This window comes from Convolutriloba macropyga, chromosome 12 (assembly GCF_964194025.1).
Source record: "Convolutriloba macropyga chromosome 12, txConMacr16.3, whole genome shotgun sequence".
In the NCBI taxonomy this organism is placed as follows: domain Eukaryota; kingdom Metazoa; phylum Xenacoelomorpha; order Acoela; family Convolutidae; genus Convolutriloba; species Convolutriloba macropyga.
In genome coordinates, this window is record NC_134479.1 from 26,818,951 (window position 1) to 26,843,972 (window position 25,022).

General features: G+C 36.6%; 1 protein-coding gene across 2 annotated transcripts in view; it reads left to right on the forward strand.

The window, feature by feature from the left end:
* Positions 1-5,100: 5,100 nt before the first annotated feature.
* Positions 5,101-25,022, forward strand: part of LOC142350913 (uncharacterized) — a 99,284-nt gene continuing 79,362 nt past the window's right edge. The window contains exons 1-2 of one of the 2 annotated variants that reach the window (XM_075402930.1): positions 5,101-6,000; positions 16,978-18,085. In XM_075402930.1, coding sequence (XP_075259045.1) covers positions 17,826-18,085 — 260 coding nt within the window. In that variant the 5' untranslated portion in view covers positions 5,101-6,000; positions 16,978-17,825. Of the gene's footprint in view, positions 6,001-6,943; positions 6,960-16,977; positions 18,086-25,022 lie in introns of those variants that run through there. The other variant, XM_075402931.1, reaches the window with a different exon arrangement.

Below are 25,022 nucleotides of genomic sequence, written 5' to 3' on the forward strand. Positions count from 1 at the left end.
GCAACTTAGTAACATAAAGAACCAAAACGGCTAAAATTCTCTTTTAAGCACATTATTTTTAGTATGCTCTGTTGAAATTTACGAGAAAAAAAGCAAAGACAATTCGAACTGGTCCAATTTTACCGCTTTTTTAGTTTCCGGCCAAATCGATGATCATTTGTCTGAAAACTCAACGGTCGGGCGAACAAAATTTGTTTTTATCATTTGAAGGAAATTTAAAAACTGCCTTCTTAGTGTAAACAAATTTTGGGCTTCACTGTATCGTTATAGGGTAGATATAACTCAAATACCTTCCCTAAATATTAGAATCTGTCGAGACTTTCACGCTTGTCAAAGCAGTTTAATCATTATCTAAAAGATATCTAAAGGATGCTGACAAACTGATTGTTGCTGTTGTGAGGTAAAAAAAATTAAGAACTACTTTTATGATGTATAAGAACACATTTTTTAAAATATTTTCTAACGTAACTTTTGTAATCGACAATTTTTATCATATCAAGATATTGATTCTTTCAGTTCTGTGAAAAATATCTTGCTTTATTAAATCTAGACTTTATTAAATCTAGAGGTGCTTATAGATGGCCGGAAATTTATCAAAAGAATCACTTTCTAGGTCTAATTTTTTCGCAAAAACCAGATTCCTTTCAAATATTTTAAGACAAGACGGCTCGTGTGAGTGTGCGTTGCATAGAATGTTCCAACATACCTTTAGAGGTTGCGAAAACAACAACTTAATTCTGTCAGAGACACCGTTGGGTGTGTCTAAAAGCAACTTATATGCATTGGAGAAAATTACTTGCACTCATTGACCCAAAAAATGCCGTATTTCTTCGGCAGACAAAAAATTCCTCAATTTGAGAAAGATAAGTGCAGTACTTTTTGAAACACACGGAAGCCGAAAAACGATGAGAACACAAACAAACCACACTTTTGCACAAACAAACACTATGAAACAAATACAAAGCCCATAAAAAAAATTATTTTGTATTTCAAGGCTAATCACTGTTCATTTAGATCTTTTTTGTAACAAAAATAGGCGTGAATTTTTTAAGACAATTGTATCGTTAACAGTGTTTTAGATACTAAACTTCAAAATGTAACTTTATGAAGTTTCTAGTGATTTTTTTCAACTTTTTTTATGAGCATAATGGGACAGTAATTGCCTGATTGTTTGACTTATTTTTTTATCAAAATGATTTCTGATATTTTTGGGCTCTGCCTCTATTTGTGCAGCATTAAACGGACCTAAGTATCTTAGACTAATTCTCTCTCTCTCTCTCTCTCTCTCTCTCTCTCTCTCTCTCTCTCTTAGCCACACATGCCAGAAAGACACCAGTACAAACACAAAGACACTGATATGCACCCATGCAAGCGCGCGCACTCATGCACATTCCTACACCCCAAACACAAAATTTTCTTTTTGGCATTCGATGTTACTCAAGGTTCCTCGCCATTCAATTATGTTCTGATTGTTTTCTTTCAGGAAAATCTGGTGTGGACCTCTTGATGCCATTCTATAGGTAATCGTAATATTTGCACAAATCTGAATTGAACTTGTACATTTTTCGAAATATTTTGTCATTTTTGATTTATCATCAGCATAATAGGACAAATTCTTCTTCAGAATCTCGCAGAAGTGTTTTCAGCGAGATTTAGCACAACACAGTCTCGTTATTTGACATATTTAAAGCCGCAATTTCTAGCAAGTAATATGTAATTCCAATTTTTCATGATTTCTGACAGTTTTTGCACTCTACCTCTATTCAGTCTTACATTTAAAGGTACTCTTTCTCTGACACACTCTCTCTCTCTCTCTCTCTCTCTCTCTCTCTCTTTCTTTCTTACACACGTACCTCACCTTACAAATACGCACAGCCATGCGTACTCACACAAGCGCGCGCACACGAACATACAAATACAATTATTGCCACAAGAAACCGTTTTAAAATTCTTGTCGGCCGCCGATCTTCACTCATTGGTCTTTGCCGTTCTTATGTGCCTTGACTGTTGTTCTGGAAACCTATGTGTGGTTTTTTTGAGGCAATAGTATTGATAATTATAAAATTGAAATGAATTTTTGATGTTTTTCGAAATTTTTGTCATTTTTGATGTTCCATGAGCATAATCGGCCTATTTTTTTTAAAAAAAACCTCCTGGATGTCTTAACAGCTGGGTTTGATGAAAACGGTTTTGATCTTGAAGAAATTGATAACCACAATTTATAGCGGATTTTTCTAATGAAAGGGTTTTTATCTTCTGAATATTGTTTGGACTCTGCCTCTAGTTGTGTCCAACATTTAAAGCAACGTTGAAAGTTGTTCTTAAAGTCTCTCAGTTGGTAGTGTTGAGGAACATTGTTTGTGAATTTTATGTTTGAGCACTTTCACTCGTTTAACGTTGTTTTTAAAGAATTAAGAAAGTTAAGTAATTTTTCAGCTGAAAAAAGAAATTTTCTTTCTTCTTTCAAAACAAATTTTCTTTTTCATGCGAGGAGTTTCCTCCTTCTTTCAAAAGAAAATTTGTTTTTCATGTGATGAGTTTCCGTCTTCGTTCAAAAGAAATTTTCTTTTTCATGTGAGGAGTTTCACAATCAATGAACAGTTTGGGTTTTCTGTTCACAGAAACGCCCAAAAACAGGAAATGATTAATTCGAAAAGCAGTTTCAAAATACAGAGAAGTTATAAATAATTTTCTTGTTTTCAAAAAAGTTATAAAACATGTGTTAATTGTTTCAACCGGGCATTATTTCTCCAGCTCTCATAATCATCCGTCTGCTCTGACATTGTGACACAACTAAAAGAGATATTTCCTTCTTTTTCAATAAAGGATATGGTTGATATGATGTTCGTCATTTCATGAAACTGGTTTCTTATCAGCAGAAACCAGATAGAGGTATTGAAATATTTTTTGAGATAAGAATAATTTTGAAAAACAAAATTCTTTTAAAACTTTTGGTCATATATCTTAACTGTGAAGAATTGTTGACAAATCTCATTTAACCTAATTAATAGCTCTAGAACGATCGTTCGTAGCAATCATTGTTAACGTGTTGGTCTTTTTTGTGCCAAATTGTCACTTGACCGTTTTTGCGACATTCTTCTGGAACATTCTTTCACTTCTCAAGTGACTTTTTCATGCTTTCATGCTTCATTTTTGAGTGATCTCTTTGCTCTCACTCCGAAGTAAAGCTTGTTGCTAAAATAAAATCAATTTCAGCCTAGCAAAAAGAGGGCCTGAAAGCCGAGTTGGCAGTGCTTCCGGTGAGTGATCTGGTAGTAAATGGTTGGAGTCCGGGCGTGGTCAACTATTTTTGCACCCATAAGGGAAATTTATCCGCTACGGCCCCTGAATTAAATTGCATCGCCTGTCGTTCGTCGAATCTTAAATTTCAACACGAATCTAACCCCCCCCCCCCCCATTGAGCTTCGGCTGTTTAAGTTTCGACATTGAAAATATACAACTCTAAATCTGAAATTTTAGGATAGCAAAGCATTGATACCTCGTCTGCTGCCAATGGAAAGTAAAGAGTTTGTATGATTAGCTTTGAACAACTTAAAAATTGTAATAGGGAAGAAAGAAAATTAATGTTTATCAAGTAAACCTTAGTCGCTACGGATTCAAATATTATTTTCTCAAGCGAGATAATTTGTCATTTTCGCAGGTTCCTTAATAGCGAAAAAATATGAGTAATCATTACTGGGAGATTCAAACACGTTTGCGGACTAAAATTAGTTTTCAATCGAAAACCTAATTCAATTTGAGATTTGGGTATCACCTTGAAACAACAGTCTGCCTCCAAAGAACTTGATTCTCAGTTAAGATCTTGTGCGGATTTTGCGCTGCTATAGAAAAATTAATTCCGAAATTTATCAATTGCGATAATAAGTAGCTCCTGGCAGGAAGGTAGAGCTCTAGTCTGTTGCTCGACAATACACAAAATTTTTATAGACAGACACAACTTGATAGCAAAATATTCTACGAATCGTAAGAAGCTCTTGTCTTGTCACTCAGAGTCTGTTAGCGATGAATTGAAATGACGACAATCTCTGATAAAGGCCTTGAATAAAGTAGATCTCACTGGGTTTACGGGAATAATGGGTGGCAGCACAAGCAACAGACAAATAATTATTGTATGTTTGGATTTTTGCTGCTCTCTGATTATTTCTGTTCTCATTTTCGGGCGTTTCTGTGCCACGCACAGAATTTTACGAGCCTTTTTATTGCCTATACCACCAAAAACAAACATCTCTGTACATTGAAGCAAAATAGATTTCTCGGGCAAAAGACTACTGAAATTGTTGTTTTCGATAACTTGTGGTTCTCCCTAGGTAACTTATAGTGACAAAACGTAAATTTCTCATGCCCTGGGGTCATCTGTTTTATTCGAGGTTCTTTATGGTCGCGTGGAGTGAAATCATTTTGCAAGTAACGCATTCCAATTTATTAAACGACTGCAGATTCGAGCTTGTAGCTTTGCTCTAATTTGATCTCTGTCACAATTTGAGTGCAAGATAAGCAGCTACAAGAAGGTTTTGCAATGGAATGTTTGCTCTGCGAGTCACCTTAGCCGCCTATCAATTTGATAAGGGTAGTTTAATAATGAAATTGTGTTTCTAAATCTGTGGTTTAAAACTAACTGGTAGTTGAGTCGAAGCTTATCCGTTGAGCTCAGCTGTAGTTTTGAAGTTGAGCCTTAAGGAGATTTTGTTTAGTTTTGGTTAATTTGATATCATAAATTATAGCAATAAAACGTGATGGTTTTTGTCAATTGTTTGTAAGCATTTAACAGATTTTTCCGTTAGCTACAAAAAATTGTTGTGACTTAATTGCAGTGTAGGCAGCCGTCTATGATTCATTCATAACTGAGGCAAAGTGTTTCGTTTGATACAGCTTTCAATAGTTTTGGTGTCTATAATTAAAAATTTTTTGTCAGCCTGGGTATTGCAAGTTTTCATTTTTGCACAAAAAAGTTTTGACCCCAAGAAATTCAAGCTTAACGTTCAAATTACTTTAAATAGCTTCGGTGGGCGAGCCAATTTTCGGAGTAATTCTTAATTTCACGGTATTTTGTCATTTTGTATTATGATTATAAACAAAACGTGACGTTATTTCACTATTTTCAGATGGCCAAATGACGGATATCAAACAGTGGTCTCACGTGAACAAACTGCTGCTAAAATAGCATCAACATGCAGTTCGTTTATTTATCATTACACAAAGTGACACAAAACATTGTATACTTGAGTGGAATAACTGAAGTTATTATTACAAATTAACTCAATTTCATCTCAAAATCGAACTTGTCACACAAAAAGTACTTCCTTGCAAGTTTACGGAGCTGATGGAAAAATTATTTTGAAAAAGTTTGTAGCTTTTTTGCACAACTGCACATTAATTGAAAGTTGTTGGTTAACAAAAGTTAATCCGTTAAGTTCATTACCGAATACTTTATTTCATTTCAAAAGTGCAGTTCAGTTAAATTGTTGGCGACATTTCGGACGAACTTGCCCTCAAAACAACAACTGCGTTTGCCTGTCAATTTATCTTAATCCTTAAATCGAAATTTGGGCGTTCTTCAGGCGCTGTTTTGGGCTTCTTTTGGCGACAGTTGAACTAAATTGTTTGACAGAAAAGGTTGCAAAACTTAGTTATTTGCATAGATTTTGTTTGCTTGTTTGCCTTTATTTGTTTGTTCACGACTCACCCTCCGGAATAACGAGTAAGGAAAAGTTTGGGCAAAGTGGCGAGATATGCTGAATTGGTGAACATTTTTCTAACTTAAATTGAAAGTACGGATATTTGCATCCAGGTGCAAAGCAATTGGAGCTGTTTATTGTTTATTTGTGGATTTATTTTGTAAATAAGCGTGGTTGTGTTATTTACTGCAAGCAATCCGCGATCAATGAAATGCTTTGTTATACTCTGACATTACCTCATTAGGGGACAAATTTTTATCGACTTCAATTGTCTTCACAATTCAAAATCTCTTTTCATTCACAGGTAGATGAAAAAAAACTAGATTATCTGCTTTAAGCCTAACGTGTAAAATTTTATTGTGAGAAAGGGGGAAATTCTTCTACATAGTATATATGTGTGTTTACCTCTTTTGACCGCTTTTATGTTACATACGGTTGAGTTACGGTTGATTTCAACAATGCTTTCAATCAATAAGGTATGACTCATTTTATCCCATTGCTATCAAATTTCCCTCTGAAAATGCATAGCGATGAACAGCCGATTCAATCGACCATTAGAGATATCGAATTGCACATGAATAACCATGCTTCACACTGAAAAATTTGTAATTTGATCAATCACAATACCTTCAGGTGCCGGTAGTACTGTGTGATTAAATAGCCCCCTCCCCCCCCCCCCCCCCGGGGGGGGGGGGGGGGGGGGTTGCAATCAATATTTTTCTATACATCAGTACGCGTCTCACCTTTGTTTTAAAAAAATTTTCACTCTTTTTGTCATTGTCTTATGGAGGCCGGGCAAAAAATTACCGTGAATTATTTTGCTAATGTAATATGTAATCTACAATTGTGGGAAAAATTGGTGAGGCTTTGTTTATTTTTGATGTCATGGTATCCTTTCTTGCTTTGGATGTCATAAAGCTTCAAATTCAAACAAATAATGATAAATTTGTGATTAATTCGTTTTCTGCTGGTGCCACTTTATGGTTCCTCTTTGTTCACGTGTCTCCCTTTAGCTTATGGTAAGAAATAAGGAACTGCATTCAAAAGAGCTGTATTTACTATCTCACGGCTGTGTACTTTCAACATTTCTTTGTCCAAAATTGCTGATATTTCACGGTGTTTCTTCAGATCTTTTTCTTTGGTTTATTTTACCACAATGTTTTGTGCTGGCTTTATTTGATGCAACTCGTAAAGGGGTTAATTGCTTTTGTGGTAAATTTCTCAACCTAATTATCAGTTTACGATCTTTATGATATAAATATAGTCGCTGAATTTTCTCGTTTTAAATTTCGGCAAACCTTTAATTGAAGGGAGTCTCTTTCAACTTTGTAACTAGTTTCTACTAGATAATAATTTAGGATGTTGCTTCAAATATCGACACTACGTACGTCGTATGTGTTCTACTGTTCCATTGTTTTTGCTTGACTTAGTTTTTACTTTTTATAACATTAATTTTTATGTCCATAATTTGAGCAATCGTTATAGTTCCGTTCCAGTGTTAAGTGGGTTTGTGGGTCCTAATTAGCTTTCTGCTGGTTTATAGGCACATGGTATCGTGCTTTGATCCCATTTCGCCTCTTGTTGCTCCAGATTTGCTTGTAATTGAGTAATTAATTTTGCAGTCTCTTTCGCACCATTCGACGAATTTTTTGCGGACTTATAACGTCGATAAATTTTAGCAATTTTTCTGTCGTGTTATCAATTAAATATATCATGGCGTTGAAATCTCTTGTTTTTTTAAAAATTATTTCTATAATTCTCCTTCCTCTCTAATATAGTTAATTTTTCTTTTTGTTCTGTTATTTGCTAGCAGATAATTCAAGGTGAGTATTTAAGCACTAGTAGTCTTTCTATTGCTGGTTTTGCCACTCTTAACTTCTGGTCGAAATGTTGAGATATATATTATATATAGGAGGACGACTACCAAGGAACTGAAACTGCGTTCCATTAGAAAATTGATGAACTGAAACTGCGTTCCATTAGAAAATTCATGCTAACCTTGTTATAATGTCTTTGTTGCATAACTCTCAAGGTTGCAAAAACATTAATTATTTGCGGTGGGCAAACCGTAGGGAGTATCCGAAAGCAACTTATATCCATCGGAGAATATTACTTGTACTGTTTGAACCAAAAAATATGTCTTTTTTCGTCAGACAACGCGAAAACTCCTTTGCTCATTCTAGAAAGAAAGAATTTAAGAAAGAAAGAATTTATTTCTCCAGTACTAAATGAAATAACAACTTTCAAAAACGGTAACAGATATGCAAAAAAAGAAAGGATACTAACAATAGAGTCATGCTGGACTTTTAAGCTGGAGAGGGCAGACAACGAAGCCATCAGGCCTACACAAGGTCTGCCCCACTGCGTAATACGTCTTCAAAGCAAAATGAAAAAAGACCTAGAGAAGAAAAGGGCTCTGTAAAAAAGTAGCAAAAGAAGTCACAAGTGTTTCTGATCATTAAAAAACGTCCAAAAACTTTTTGGTCCCACTGCCAAGGTCTGAGCACCACGAGGACGCTCACAAAAGCAAAGAGCTGTAGAAAAATCAAAACTTTAGAACAATCGATAATTTTGTCTCCTATCGACCAAAAAATTTCTAAGTGTTTTTGGTATCATGGACCAAAAAAGGGCCATATCTCGAAAACTAAAAAAGCTACGAAGCTCATATTTGGTATGGAAAATTAGAAGTTAAAAAAAATGGGCTCCTGCCCCAGGCTGCCGTAGCAGCCCGGGACAGGAGCCCTCACGAACCCTTTTGTTTGAACACCAAGGTAACTAAATCTGAATTCCCAATCAAATAATGTTTTCTAAATAAATGCACAAAATTTACAAGCTCTGACGGAGTAAGCTCTGTAAGATTATTGGGCAATACTCCACTTCTCTCTAATGCATTAAAAAGAATAGTACCTCTATACTTGATGGATTTTTTTTCGATTTGCTTTTTACTTAATGGCAGTTTCAACAGACGTAAATTAGCACTTCTGGTAATACGATCAGAACGTTCAAAAATAAAAAACGAGTTGAGATACTCTTCACTATGGTGACTGTTCAGAGAACGCAGAACAAATTTAAGTAGCTCATACAAGTACAATTCATAAACCGATAAAATTTGATGCTTTTCAAAAAGATCTGAGCAGTGATCACGCTTTTTCATGAAACAAATGAATTTTAGAATTTTTTTCTGCAGTGAAAAAATCCTGGACAGGGCAGAATGACTGCAGCATCCATACACAAGAAGTCCGTACTGAATAACGGACTTGATATTCGAATTGTAGTATAATATCAAGTCTTTTCTGGGTACATAGTGACGTAACTTTGAAATGACTCCACACTGGGTGCTTAACCTTTTCAAAACAATTCCAATATGCGAATGAAAAGCCAGCTTGCAGTCCAGCATAACTCCCAGGTATTTACATGTAGCAGCAGCTTGCACATTAATATTTTCAATACAGAAGCTACCAACACTGGAAGCACGATGACCTATGTTTAAGCAAACTGTTTTATCCAGATTCAGTACTAGTTTGTTAGAAGTCAACCATCTGCTAACCGACTCAAGGTCGGCTATGATTTGTTCATAAGTCACACCGAGTGCGGATAGATTTGTGTCATCAGCAAAAAGAAAAACTTCTAACTTTTTACACACACTTGGTAGGTCATTTATATATATCAAAAACAAAATAGGGCCTAAAACACACCCTTGTGGAACGCCACAAGATATTTCTTTATATGTAGATGCAAAACCAGAAAATTCAACTCGTTGAGACCTGTTATGTAGATAGCTTTCAAACCATTTTAAGGCATTTCCTCCAATTCCATAGCAGGACAACTTCTTAATTAGGATGCTATGATCTAGAGTATCAAATGCTTTTTTTAAGATCCAAGAAAAAGTTCACAGAAAATTTAGTTCTACCATGCCTTATCCTCTCTGTCAGCTCCGCCAGAGCATCAACGCAACTATGCTTTTTTCGAAAACCAAATTGTTTATTAAAGAAGAGACTAAAAGATTCAAAATAATAGTAGACTCTATTAAACATGACTCGTTCAAAAACTTTACTCCATACAATTAAGAGAGATATAGGTCGGTAGTTATTCTCATCAAGCTTTGAACCGGACTTATGAAGTGGAATTACTTTCGCCTTGCGCAGAAGACTTGGAAAAAAGCCCTTCTTGAATGACTTATTCACCAGCTCAGCCAGATACCCCGATGTAACAGGTGAAGTTGCTTTTACAATAAGGTTGCTCATGTTATCAACCTCAGAAGATGATTTATTATCAAGCTGATGGATGATTGTTTCAATTTCCGCTGTATTTGTTGGATATAGATGCATAGAAAAGTTTTGATCACTTGGTAGTACTAATTCCACATCCGGCAGGCAAGAGCAAACATTTTGTCCAGTAGTACTAAAATACTCATTAAATTTCTCAACAATTTCGCACCCTGAAGGACTTTTTTCCATTCTCGCGCAAGATGACAGAGCTGGCAGAGACAAATCTTTAGTAGTTCGACCCTTGATATCATTTAACAACTTAAAAGTGCGCCTTGAGTCTCCGATACAGGAAGTAAATTTAGTCATATAATATGATTTTTTCGCTGTAGTGTAGGTTTTTTCAAACTTCAAGCGGTATTCACAGAACCGCGAACGCCTTTGACTGTTAGACTTATCTTTTGACCACTCTCGGTGTAGTCGATTTCTTTTAGTCCGCATGTTTTTCAGAGTAATTGAGAACCATTTGGGTCTTGATATTTTGATATTTCGGCTTTTCTTTATAGGTGCAAAAGAATCAGTCACACTTAAAACTGTTCGCTGGAATCGCTCAAAAGCTTCATCGACACATAACACATCAGATAACTTACACTTGGCAAGTTCGTGACTCAATTTAAACTGGTAAATCAGAACTTGTTCTTTGTTATTCAAAAAAGACGTGTCCCGGAAAACTTTTTCAGTAGAATCTTCGACACTGTCACAAAAAAACTGAAGATATATTGGATAATGATGGGTAAAATTCTCGGCCTCCATGACCAATGATTGGAAGACTACAATATTTTTTGTTATATAATGATCAATGCAGGTAGCCGATTCATGTGAAACACGAGTCGGTTCATCTATCAAAAAATCGTATCCATTTGCAGTAATAGCATTTAAGTAGTTTCTCGATATCAGGTTACAATCCAGAGTATTTATGTTGAAATCTCCACATATAACAATTCCAAGATCATCAGAACAACTTTCCAGAAAACTATCAAAGATATCAAGGAACTCCAGCTTATTAGTGCGTGGGGGATTATAACAGGTTAACACTTGAAAACAAAAATTTCCCGCTTTTAGTTGAACAAAGGCTGATTCAGGTAAACATGATGACAGTTCTTTAACCAATGAAATAGTTTCATGAATTTGTATCACACCTCCCCCTCTTGAGTCGCGAACTATGCTTGAAAGGCAATTATAACCTTTCAATAGATAACAAAAATTATCATCGTCTTCATTTAACCATGTTTCTGTAAGGCATATTACTGACGGCGGAGACTCAAGGCTGAACACTAGTGCTTCCAGGTTGTTAAGATTTTTACGAAGCGACCTAACGTTGACAGTTAGAATAGAAATAGATTGTATACGACTTGTTTGAGGATGATTATCGCTAATCCTGGGTCCGGAACTCCTCACTTTCCTCCACATGAAAGGGCTGCTCAATGATCGTGTCCAGATTACTTTCCTTAGCGTTAGGGGTATCACCAATTAATCCCATTACATAATCCAAAAGATCGTCCTTGTTGGCTTTTCTACTTCTGAGTTCATCCACTAACGATGACTCTTGATCGCTAAACGTGGTCTTTTCTCTCATTCTTTTAAGTCCTGGAATGCCAGTAGAAATTGGGGTTCTTGGCTGGAAATTGAGCTGACGAAACAAACTGGGGAGTGGGGTAGATGGCTGCACAAAGACATTGGAAGCAGGCACAGGATTGGATAGAGGCGCATTGAACGTTTGTTGTTGCGTGTTTAGTCTCCGCATATTTTTCTTGGCCGTTTGCTTTAGTTCGTCGATGTCTTTCACTGAATTGATAGTATGGCTTCTAGTTCTACCACCTTCTTCAAAATGTAGCATTGGAGCCGAGTTGTAGGTTGTTACCCATAGGTTTTGACTTTCCGCAGTTTCTTTTAGGTTTATGTCGTATTTTGTTAGGCGTTCGTAAAGAAATACTGGCTTGCCATTCATTGGGTTCTTAAAAAACTTTAGAAAACGTTTGCGGCTCCAGATTCGTTCCTTCTGATCGTTGTATAAGAACTTAGCAACAATCCCATGTGGTTGTTGGGTTGTCCCGTTGCCCAAAGCATGACATGCTTTCAAATCGTGGGGTTCGCATTCAACTTGCATGACGTTTCTTATAAATGCCACCACATCCATGATTAGCGAGCCATTAGCTCCAATTGGCAAATTTCGGAATATTAAACAGTCCTTGGATTCATATCTTTCCAGTTGATTCACTTTAATTTTCACTTGTTCTACTTCTGCTTCGAGTTGGGCAATGCAATTGTTTTTGGCAATATTGTCCTCTAGAATAGAGCGTATAGCTTTCTTCGTTCTATCCTCCAGGCATTCACTTTCCATAATTGTGGTCGCCACGTTCTTCGCCGTGAGAATCATTATCCTTCTCTATTTAATAAGTTTATCACAACAATTAGGCTAAAATTAGAAAAATAGTATTGTGCAATTTGACGCATATGAACAACGACAAACCATATAAACACACACCACTCACATTACACACAAAGAAAATCACAACTGAATCTCAACACAAATTAATATTTAATTTTTTATCTGCTCTCAAACGAAGTTTAGCAATTATATTAGTCCTGTCGGTCTTTTTTATGCGATTTTTCGATTGAACGATGTTTCTTCTGACGCTTTTGACTTTTCGTCCTCAAAAACAGGATAAACAGGTAGCGCCCAGCGGGCATTAAGTGCTCTTAGAGCCTTTCAGCTCTGTTTTAGCTCAAACTGTTTTGGAGACTTACAATTATGGTGTGAGGGCGGTTCTTAGAGGTTGAAGACACCCCCACTGTTGACCCCCACCCCCCACCGCGCTGTGGCCCCTCCCCACCCCCACTGCTGCCCAAAACCCTCCCCATTAGCCCTCCGGTACCCCCCCCCCCCCCCCCCCGTGGCTACGTTCGAACAACCAATCGCTAAAACACGCAATTTTATACTAATTTTCAATTCTTTTTTCAAGCTTTTGAAATTTTTTTCATAGTTTGAGTTCTTTCAGCGATACGTGTTGAGGAACCTCTTCTAGGTTTTATTAGGTTACTGCATAGTTTCTAGTGTTAATGGAATGGTTTCAACATTTTAACATCACGAATTTAAGCAGTTTTTTGACAAAACTTGCAATTTTTTTTCAATTTTTTCGTTATTTCCTTTTTTCACGTATTTCCAGACACAGGGTTCAGAAAACATCTTTAAGGGTTTTATGTCAGCTTACTGAAAAAAAATTTTGCCTTGTTATAGCTTTCAATATTTTAATCAGACAAGTTTTAGCGATTTTGATAAAACTTGCAAGTTCTTTGAATTTATTTTTTCGGTTTTAAGGTTTCTCCAGCCTCAAGAGCCGAGGAAATTCCTTTGGGGTTTGACGATAGGTTACTGTATCGTTTATATAAGTAATGAATTGTTCACATGATTCAACACCACGAATTTTTGATTCTTTTATTACAAAACTTGCAATTTTTCATTTTCTTTTACATTTTTTGTCATTATTCAGGTTTTTCAGCCTAACAGCAAACCTCCGTTAGGGTTCGATTATAAGTTACAAGAAAACTTTTGTTGGCCATGGGTTAGTTTTCAAATTTTATTTTCACAAAATTTAGCAATTTTTAATGCAACTTTCAATTTTTCAAGTTTTTTGAAATTCTTTAAGCATTTTTTAGGTTTCTCCAACCTCAAGAGCCACATTAACTCATCTAGGGTTTGATTATAGGTTACTGTATAGCTTCTAGATGTAATGGATTGTTTTTCAAGATTTTAATATCAGCATTTTAAAAAAATATTTGCAATTTTTTCAGGTTTTTTTAATCGTTTTGAATTTTTTTTCTTTTTTTTCCGGCACCTGGGTCCCATGGACCTCCTCCAAGGTTTGATGATAAGCTGTCGCGTAGTTTCTAGAGTTAATGAAACGGTTATCAAGATTTTAATGACTCCTGTTCTAGCAAATTTTTTTCTTCAAATTTTAGGAAATTTTTCATGATCAAGTTTATGTATCTTTGAGTCAGTGAAACCATTTAAAACTTGAAATAGGGATGCTGGAATTAAATTAAACTAAACGCCGCGCTCTTAAATTAAACTAAACGCAGCCTCACTAAACCGTAGCTAGCCACTGACGAAGCCAACGGCTCGCCGGTCGTTTGAGAGCAATTCGCCCGACGTTATTCGGTCACGTTTTTTCTTTTTGGCAACTAATCTTTACTCAAGCTTCATCATAATCAATTAAGTCTTTGTTTTCTAATTAATTAGGTGTAGACTGTTTGAGGCAATATTATCGTTAAATTTATTGTTGGCGCTATAATTTGGAAATTTTTGGATTTTTAAAGATTTTATCATTTTGATGTTTCATGAGCATAATGCGCCATTTTTTTTCAGTAACTTGCAGATGTATTACCAGCTAGATCTAATAAACCTAATTTTTGGCTTTAAGCATATTTAAACCGCAGTATGTCGCAAATATTAAGTTACCGATCTAATGTTTTAAGATGACCGTTTTTGCACTCTGCCTCTACTTGTGTCTAACATGTGAGGGAACATTTACAACTAACCTTGAAGGTTCTTATTTAGTTCTTTTGAGGAATAGTTGTTATCAGTATATTACACCTTTCGGCCTTTTCACTCTTTGGAGTAACTTTTTGTTTGATGCAGTAAAACTTTGGTTCTTACAATAGTTTTTAGCTGGCGGAGAACAGAGAGACTGAAAATAGTTTCTGAACAAATTTTTTAGAAACTAAAAATAATTGATTTTTTTATTTGATGTTTTTGGTCAAATAGTTAAAACCGTTATTTTTAGGCTTGAAATTGTAAAGAAATACGCGTGACAATAAAAACTTCCTTTAACTATTTTTTTTACAATTTTCTACGCTTGTTTTTATGTTAAATTTCAATGCTATCTGACAAACACCCCCAGCCCCACCACCCCGAGCGACGTTTTTGCTTTTCCATTTGGCTTTCGAAATTTTAAATTGTTTCCCCTTTTTCAAATTTCGATTCAAAACTAGATAATTCAAAACTAGATCATGAGGGCTTTAAGATTGTTTTTCGATGCTTAAACAAAATCGAAAATTTGACAAGAAAATAATCCAGCCCCATAAAAACGTTTTAAAAAATCCTTGTGCAAGTATTCTTCGTAAAGACTTTTCATTGATACTATTCGGGTCCTCCTCCAAAAATTTTTTCGACCAGTTAAGAATTACAGAACAAAGAAGACATGCTAGCATATATTTTGTTCCCTCGTTACATGAGGGTGGAAGAAAGATTGCACCATAGAAAAAAATTCCAATTGTGCACTCATTATTTTGCCGTTCTTAAAAATGGCTTAAAAAAATAACCTGAAAAGGGTTATGATTTAGCAATTTCTGGACACTTTGATTTGAGTTATTAGTTTTTTGATTCAGTTTCAAAGGATTTGCCTATGAAAAATTTAACATCAATTGATTGCACGTATCCTTTTGGACATAATCAACTAAGTAAACCTTAAAATGTGTTATCTTTTTACACAGCGCCAGAGGTATTAGGCTGGATCCTTTTTGTGTGAATTTAGGCTTTTGTCAAGTATCGGGCATTTTTTTAAATTACTGTTGTTTTTGTGACGAGACTGTGAGGTAGTATTACAAACAACCAGAATCTGAAAAAAATTAAAATGTGTTCGTCGCGACCTCTCTTAACTGCTAGTCATTAGTTCAAACTGTTTTTCTTTTCCTCTGAGGAAATAGAAATTAAAATAGTTGCTCTAAATGCTGTTTTCAAAGCTCTGTGGAACTTGAATTTTAAGAAATTCTTAAGCAATTTGTGTTTTAAGAAGTTAAATTAGAAAGTAGGATATATGCTTGCAAATGGGTGTTCAAATAAGTTCTCATCAAACAAATTCCTGGTCCTAAGTCGGCACCAACTTCTTAATTGAATGGAGGAGTTTAAGTTAGGGGACTGAAAGGTTCTGATCGAATTTTGACAGTCTATAATATAGTATATATTATACGTTGGTGTTATTATACACTCACTTAGAAGGCTGTGGAATTAGCATTTTATCTGCCCCTATTCAATAAATTTGATATTTTTCTTTTGTTTTAACGTATTTTATGTTCTGCTAGTGTCTCATGAAGATTTAGTTCAGCCTTTTTAATTGAATTCAGATTTCATCTGGTTCTTTTGTCCTGGAAATAATCTATTTTTGCGCCAAGTGCTGAAGAAAATTTGATGGAAAAATCAAAAGGAAAATTCAATGGAAAATCAAAGGTAAAATCCATCAGGACAAACAAATAAAAAAACAGGGGGAGTGACCGGAATGAAAAACATGGAATAGAAGTTGGGAAAAATAGAGATAAAGGTGCATTGAGGTGGTATGTGTGAAAAACTGACGCGGAAATACGTGTAAAAATAAAACCATGAACGCGTCCTTATCTCAGCTTAGCTTTCTTCTATTTTTGTAACCTGCTGAGGACTGATTATTTTGTCCTCAGTATACCGTGTTGTCCTATTCTTTCCCACATAGTGGGCTGCGCTATCAGTGCAAATAAATAGCATTACTAACAGGTCTTAGGTCCGTTGTATATTTTCTTTTCCTTCTCAGCTAAAATGGAACATTCAAATCCCGGATATGTAAATAATGCGAAGCCTTTTTGAATTCACCTGAACTTATTATATTTTGCGGTGGATTGAGAAATCAACACACGATAATAGTTTATTTTGATAGCTTTCTTTTGCCAGTCTTTATTTGAAGCGATTTTAGAACGGATGCATTTTTTCGGCTTTTTAGCTCTTAAATTATAACATATGCTTCTATAATAGGAAAAGAAAGTGGAACGCTATAAATAGTTCATCGATATTCTTAAGGAAATTACTGTTACTAAGTGTAAAAGTGAAAATTTGAACAGCTAAAATTGCTTTTTGAGTTCTTCAAGAAAAAGCTAAAATGAACGTGTAAATTTTAGAGACAAACCCTTAGAGAATTTCCGCCATTCATAAATTTTACATGTGAGGAGGCGTAGAAAAAGCAGCTAATTGATTTTGCCTTTTTCGTCTGCAGTTTTTGCGAACTGCACTTCAAGTTACCTCTAAATTTAACATCAAATATTGAACTTATTTTATGGCTACACATTGACTGTTCTTTCGGAAAAGCTTACAGCTTTCAATTAGCTTTCATTTCTCTGGAATTCCTTGAAGGGTAACGCTTCAACTGGATTTATAATCGCGAGAAGATAATGGGAACTATTTTAATGTAATTTTCGTCCACTGTTGGTAAATTTCTCGCAACCAAAAATCGCTTTGTCTCAGTCTTCAATGGTTCAGATATTAGCTTCTGAGCCTTGTATATGTATACACCCGCGTTTAACCTGTTATAATTTATAAACTAGAATTGTTATTTAAATTTTAAACTTGCGCTTTTGTTTACCTCTGGAACCAATTAATTACCGTTTGTTTATTCTGGGAAAACAATGTGAAGACAAAACTGAAACCTTTTGTCTTTCTTATGCTAAAGTTTTCATTCCACTTTCAAATCCAGTTTCAAATTCAGGGTTAGTTTTAACGTGTCATGTATTTTCATCAGATATCAGAGCTTTAGCTTTCTTTTAAGCTTGTTTGGTACTGAAATAGTGTTAACCTACTTCCAAAACAATTTATTAGTTACTTGCGGAAATTGACTCGATCTGTTCAGGTATTGTTTAACCGAAAATGGAGGTCATTGTGCATGTGATCAAATGATCGTTACGGTCAATAATTCAAAGAATTCCGATTGTTATACTACCTTCTCAAACAATTCCTATCGTAGTTCAATGTTAAAAATTGTGCCGTCCAAAGGTAACTTATAGAAACAACGGCTTCGCTTTAAATTTATAATTTTCTATCGTCCTATTGCTTCGTTTGACACCAAAAATGATGAAAAGCGAAGAAGTCCTATTTTATGCGCAGAAAAATCTGTGCTCGCCTATTGGAAAAGTATTAGATGTGGAAAACGCAACCTCGACAGCAGCCTTGATCGACATCAACGAAGCTGAATCGATATTCAGTTTGATATTATCAGATGTAGTCGAGTTGTTGCGACAGAAACGAAGAATTATGCGTCAATTGGAATACTCTGGAGGAAATGGGGAATATGGAGTGGATCACAACTCAATATCAGGACTCAAATTCGTGTAAGTTTTGTGTTAAAATAGCTCTTGGATTATATAAGGTTCACATGTTGAGTGCCCGACTCAGCGGTATAAACAAAACTTTAACTAAAAATCTACTTACAGGTAAGAAACGTTGCCTCTGAAGCTGCAATATATTCAGCGACATTTTGCAGATTCAGTTTCCTTCTGTATTTTTTTCCAAGACGTGCTCGATAACAGAATGGATCGGGCCTTATCAGTTCATTCCGTTGGTCTAAAGGGTCGCGAAGAAGAGTTTAACGGAGCCCTTATTTGCGATAGAATCTTTTTTGTCTAAGAGGTGGGAAGACTCTCCTTCATGCGTTTTTCAGCCATTGTTTGTCTCTGATCTTTGGTAAATTAAGCTTAATAGCGATAATGAACTTCATTAATTGCTCTTGAACGAAGTTCATAGCAATTATTGTGAACGTTTTGGTCTTTTTTATGCAAATTTTTCGCTTGACCATTTTGCGCTTTTCTTTTAGAACATTCTTTGACTTCCCAAGTGACTTTTTCACACTTCGTACTTCAGTTTTGAATGATCTCTATTGCTCTCAGTCCGAAGTAAAGCTTGTTGCTAAAATAATGTCGATTGCAGCATAGCAAGAAGGGCTTAATAGCCGAGTGGGCACTGCTTCTGGTGAGGGATCAGGGGGTCCGTGGTTCGAATCGCATCGTAGGAAACTATTTTTGCACCCATGAAGAAAAATTTATCTAGTCTACATACAAACCCTGAATTAAATTGCCTCGCCTGTCGTTGGAGGGCAATTCTTGCGACATTAATGTTTATGTTTGTGATATACTACTTTCAAGTTTTTCCCTTTTTATTTGATTATATAGAAATCTGATTTTCTTAATCAGAGAAATATTTTTATTTCACTCAATTGCATTGTTGTTCAAATGCAGTTTTCTGTGTCAATTCTTCATTAGTTCTTTAAATGCGCTTCTATTTTCCAATTCATCCTATTTTAAATAGTATCGATTTTAATTATGCTGTCGATTTTAATTATCGACATCATAATTAAATTTTCACATTGATTATGCTGTCGATTTCTAATTTTGTGTAAATTTATTTTCACTCTGCGTTAAAAGAAGCAACAATTGAAAAATTTTCGAACGTTTTTGAAAATATTATCGCTCGGTAATGTGCAATTGCTCCTAATATTCCAACCCCTCTCACCCTAATTTTTGACTTTATTGTTTACCAAATAAAGTCGTAATAGTAAACATACAACTTTCTTAAGAGTACGTCACGCTTTGTAATTTGAATTTTGATGAATTCTAAAATATTGACAGACATGAATACCACCGATGTAAACACCAGTGAATTCTTTTTTTAATTCATGAGACGGGACGAAAATTGAACATGAAAACAGGTGTTCCAAATAACAACTTCTGCTCTAATGCAATTTTAAATGATCATTATAAACCACTTTATCAAGGAACCAACTGATTTTGCTAGCAGGAAAATTCAGTTGTTGAGCTGTAGAAGTAACCAAAAATATTTACTTTGACTTTCTGGTGCGTAATCAGATAGTTCTTTCAAATTTCGAGGAAGACGAAGAGTTAAAGAAAACTGCAGGAAAAGTCCTGAAACAACCCAAAGAATACAAAAACCTAGATGCCTCACTATCAGCCTCCTTAGAACATTTTTTGTAGTCAACGCAGATTTAAAAAAGGCTAGCATGTATTAAGAGAAAATTGATTATGCATGGCTCATTAAATGTTCCATGGAAGTTCAATCTGCTGCATTTCCTTTTTGGCCGTTAATATGCCAATTATGGCCTAATTTAAAAATCTTTGAAATTTTTTTTACTCACATTAACATGAAAACGAAGAACAACAAACGTGGGTAAATTTTGTACTTTTTGAAAACAAATAGTGTCAGAGCTGTTCAAATTGGGAAATTTAAAATGAAACCAATGAAAAGCTTATTTTATGCTTCCTTGGAATGCCTTACAGACTTGTCACTTTTGAGAGAGAAGAATTCTGTATTTTTTGATCTTGCTGAATTTTGGCGCTACTTTCCTTGGACTAAACTGGAATGTGGACACAGTCTCATTGCCTGTCGTGGAACTGAGCAAGAACTTCCAGGAAAATGGCTCAAATTGTCCTATCGTTTGTCTCAGCAGTGTTCGACCCACTTGGGACATGTTCATCCTTCACGATTCGGATGCGGTTACTGCTTAAAAACATTGAGCAATGGGACAAGCTTGGGACAAATAATTGTCATTCAAACACTCTAAACATTTTAGTTATTGGTGCTCTTGAATTGAGAGAAATGAAGACAATGTCAATAGAGCAGACTTTATTTTGCGAATGGAGGTACAAATTTGAGACTTCGTATTTTCACAGATGCTTGAGAACAACCGACATGTATAGTTGCATATCTGCAATAACAAGCGTTGTCAAAACTGAACTACGTGATAGGAAAATGCCGTGCGGCACCTATCCGGCAGACTACAGTTCTGAAGTTAGAACTTTAGGCCGCAGTATACGGATTTCGCCTCAGGAGGTACATATTGAGAATGATGTGGAAATTGACAAAATCTATCATTGGACTGATTCATCTACAATGTTGCATTGGATCACACAAGAAACAAGTATTTGTTGCCAACAGAATAGCAGAAGTTCTGGAAAGATCTTCAATGGATCAATGGAGACAATTAAAGGCTTCGAAAACCCTGCCGAAATTGGCACAAGAGGAATGTCTATTGAAGGACTCAAGGAATCCGAGTGGTGAAATGGGACGGCGTGGCTCCGAAAAAATGAAAAAAATTAGCCCAAGCCGAGGTGTCAAGAGAATGAATTCGAACCCTAGCAAGCTATCAAAGTTGTAGCAACAGAAACGCAATCTAAGCAACCATTTAACTGGAACCGCTACAGCAGCTTCAATAGAATCAGAATCTTTATTGCCTACTGCTTGGGGTTCAAAACGGAGCAGAAGGGACCTCTGAGAGCAGACGAGATCCACCAAGCAGAGCAAATATTGTTTCGATTTGTTCGAACCGAAAGCTTCCCGAATGTTTCTATATCGATAACAAGCAGCTAAGAAATCTCGAAAACGTTGAACTTCGCCAAATGTTCACCCCTCATCGAGGAAGATTTGGGTGAGAGGTCGACTGAAGCATTCAAACCTTGCTTATAATGCCAAAGTATCCAGTTGTACACTTTCAACATCAGACAAGAAACAACAAAATAGAAATTCTGGAAAGCTCTTCAATGGATCAATGGAGACAATTAAAGGCTTCGAAAGCCCTGCCGATATTGACTCAAGAGGAATGTCTATTGAAGGACTCGAGGAATCCGAGTGGTTAAATGGGTTGGCTTGGCTCCAGAAAGTTGAAAAAAATAGGCCAAAGCCGAGGTGTCAAGAGAACGAATTCAAACCCGAGTAAGCTATCAAAGCTGCAGCAACAGAATCTTAATGGAAGCAACCTTTTAACTGGAACCGCTACAGAAGCTTCAATAGATTTAGGAACTTTAGTCCATACTGCATTTGGTCAAGCAGAGCAAATACTGTTTCAATTTGCTCTGCCAAACATCGCCAAATTTTCACCCTTCATAGAAGAAGATGGAACAATTTGGGTGAAAGGTCGACTGAAGCATTCGAACCCTGCTTATGTCAAACACCCAATATTTTTAGCAGCGAAGCATCCAGTTGTACCCTTTCTGTTGGAGAGAGCAGATTTGGTTAACCTACACGAGGGCACAGAATACGTAAAAATTATGCTCCAACCAGAGTACAGAATCATTGGATTCCGAAATGCATTACAAAAAATCAAGTCGCATTATATCAAATGCAGACACAGGAAGACCAACCCAATCCACCTACCGAGGGTGAGCCTGCGCCGAGAACGATTTGATGAGCTTGTGTTTCCATTCACCCATACCGGAGATGATTACTTTTGGCCCTTTGATGTCAAGTTCCTACAACATACCTTGAAGAGGTGGTTCTGCATCTTCGTTTGCCTAACAACAAGAGCAGTACACATCGAAGTTGCATAGTCATGGATACCGAGTCATGTCTAGCAGCAGTATCGAGATTAATTGCAAGACGTGACCACCCCAACAGGCGAGAAAATCCAGAGCAGACGATATATGTTCACGAGTATACACGACAGGTTTTTGAGCGAAAAGCTGGCCGACTTGTGCAAATTACGCTTTGCACCAAATCGCGAAAGATAATACACTCAACGACGAAAGTCTCGTCAAAACGGTTCAGCTAAACTTCTACATGGATGACTTCCTTAACGCAGTCAGAACATCGCATTTGAAACCTATATTCAAAAAATCAGAGACATCCTTAGCGAAGGTGGATTTATAATTCACGAATTGGATAAGAAGCGAGGATGAAGTCAAGTCACAGATTCCAGAGAAACAGGTCAACGAAAGTTGCGAAAACTTTTGAAGCTGAACTTAATCGTCTTCAATCCTCTGAGGAAACTTGAATGTGGACACATAGTCTCATTGCCTGACGTCAAACTGAACAAGAAATTCCAGCAAAAATTACTTGAAGAATTGTCCTATCGTCTGTCTCAGCATTGTTCGACCCACTTGGGATATGTTGACCCTTCACGATTCGGATGCGGTTACTGCTTAAAAACCTTGAGCAATGGGAAAGGCTTGGGACAAAGAATTGTCATTCGAACACTCTAAACATTTTTGTTTTTGGTGCTCTTGAGTTGACTTTATTTTGCGAATGGATGTACAAATTTGAAACTTCACATTTTCACAGATGCATGAGAACAACCGACATGTATAGTAGTAGCATATTTGCCAGACCAAGCGTTGTCAAATCTGACCTGCGTGATAGGGAAATGCCGTGTAGCTCCTATCCCGCACACGACAGTTCCCAAGTTAGAGCTTTAGGCCGCAGTATACGGATTTTGCCTCAGGAGGTTGATATTGAGCATGTGGAAATTGACAAATTATATCGCTGGACTGAGTCATCTACAGTGTTGCATTGGCTCAAACAAGAAACAACAAGTATTTGTTGCCAACAGAATAGCAGAATTTCTGGAAAGCTCTTCAATGGATCAATGGAGACAATTAAAGTCTTCGAAAATCCTGCCGATATTTGCACAAGGGGAATGTCTTTTGATGGTTTCGAGGAATTCGAGTTGTTAAATGGGACGGCGTGGCTCCAGAAAGTTGAAAAAAAAGGGCCAAAGCCGAGGTGTCAAGAGAACGAATTCGAACCCGAGCAAGCTATCAAAGCTGCAGCAACAGAATCTTAATGGAAGCAACCTTTTAACTGGAGCCGCTACAGAAGCTTCAATAAATTTAGGAACTTTATTCCCTACTCAATCTGGTCAAGCAGAGCAAATACTGTTTCGATTTGCTCTGCCAAACTTCGCCAAATTTTCACCCTTCATATAGAAGATGGAACCATTTGAGTGAAAGGTCGACTGAAGCATTCGAACCCTGCTTATAATGTCAAACACCCAATATTTTTAGCAGCGAAGCATCCAGTTGTACACTTTCGGTTGGAGAGAGCAGATTTGGTTAACCTAAACGAGTGCACAGAATACGTAAAAAATTTGCTCCAACAAGAGTACGGAATCATTGGATTGCGAAATGCGTTACAAAAAATCAAGTCGAATTATATCAAATGCAGACACAGGAAGACCAAGCCAATCCACCCACCGAAGGTGAACCTGCGCCGACAACGATTTTAGGAGCTTGTGTTTCCATTCACCCATACCTGAGGTGATTACTTTTGGCCCTTTGAAGTCAAGTTCTTACAACATACCTTGAAGGGGTGGTTCTGCATCTTCATTTGCCTAACAACAAGAGCAGTACACATCGAAGTTGCACAGTCATGGATACCGAGTCATGTCTAGCAGCAGTATCGAGATTAATTGCAAGACGGGATCACTCAAACACTATCATTAGCGACAACGATATGAACTTCATTGGAGCAGCCCACGAACTGAAGGCACTCCTTTACGAATGGGACAAAGCTAAGATTGAAATTGACTTAGTACAGTAAAAGGTTGTTTGGAAGTTCATTCCTCCCGGAGCCCCGCACTTTAGTGGAATCTTGGAAAGACTGGTTCGAATTTGCAAAAAAGTTATGGTTGCAAATTTGGACAACCGAAGTCTCACGGACGAGGTACTCAGTACAACAATCTGTCTTGTAGAGCAAACTCTCAACGCAAGAGCCCTGACAGCAGTAAATGACCCAGAAGATTTGACAGCACTCACACAGTCATTTCCTTTTAGGACAAGAAAACGCAATACCATGGCCTGAAAATCCTTCAAAACAACTGAAGCATGTGCCGACATGATCTGGAGAAAATGGACTCGTGAATATCTTCCACAATGAAACCAGAAATTGAAGTGGTCAAAGGAAACTGTGCGAATACTGAAAGATGAACTAGTTTGGATGGTAGACGAGTCGGTGAAACGATGTGAATACAAAATGGAACTAGTCATTCAAGTCTTAAAGGCGGCGATGGCGCTGTGTGATTAGCGAGAGTCAAAATGACACATGGCGAATTCAACAGACGTGTAGTGAAGTTGGCGCCAATATTCTACGATGGTGTTACCGAGGTCAAAAACAGGGCCGGCGATATTGGCACTACTTCAGATCATAAGTGAGAGCCATCAGACAGCAAAAATTAACTTTTGAAACTGGAAAACTTAGACTTTGTCTAAACTCGGAAATGACTAAAACAAAATTTTTTTAAGTTGGGATTCCAAAGTTGTCCAACTCACCCCCCCCTCCGATTTTCTGAAGGAAAAACCTGAGCGACCACCGGTCTCAGCACTTGGTTAGGGTAGCCTGTAAGCTACACATGAACCGCGCGAATGCTCCTGCATCAGACCCACAAATTTTGCTATTAACACTTGTTTGGTGCAAAAGTGCATTTTCATGTGTTTCCTATCTATAGCTGAATTTCCTTTCATGTTAATTACGTGAACTCTTAGTTAT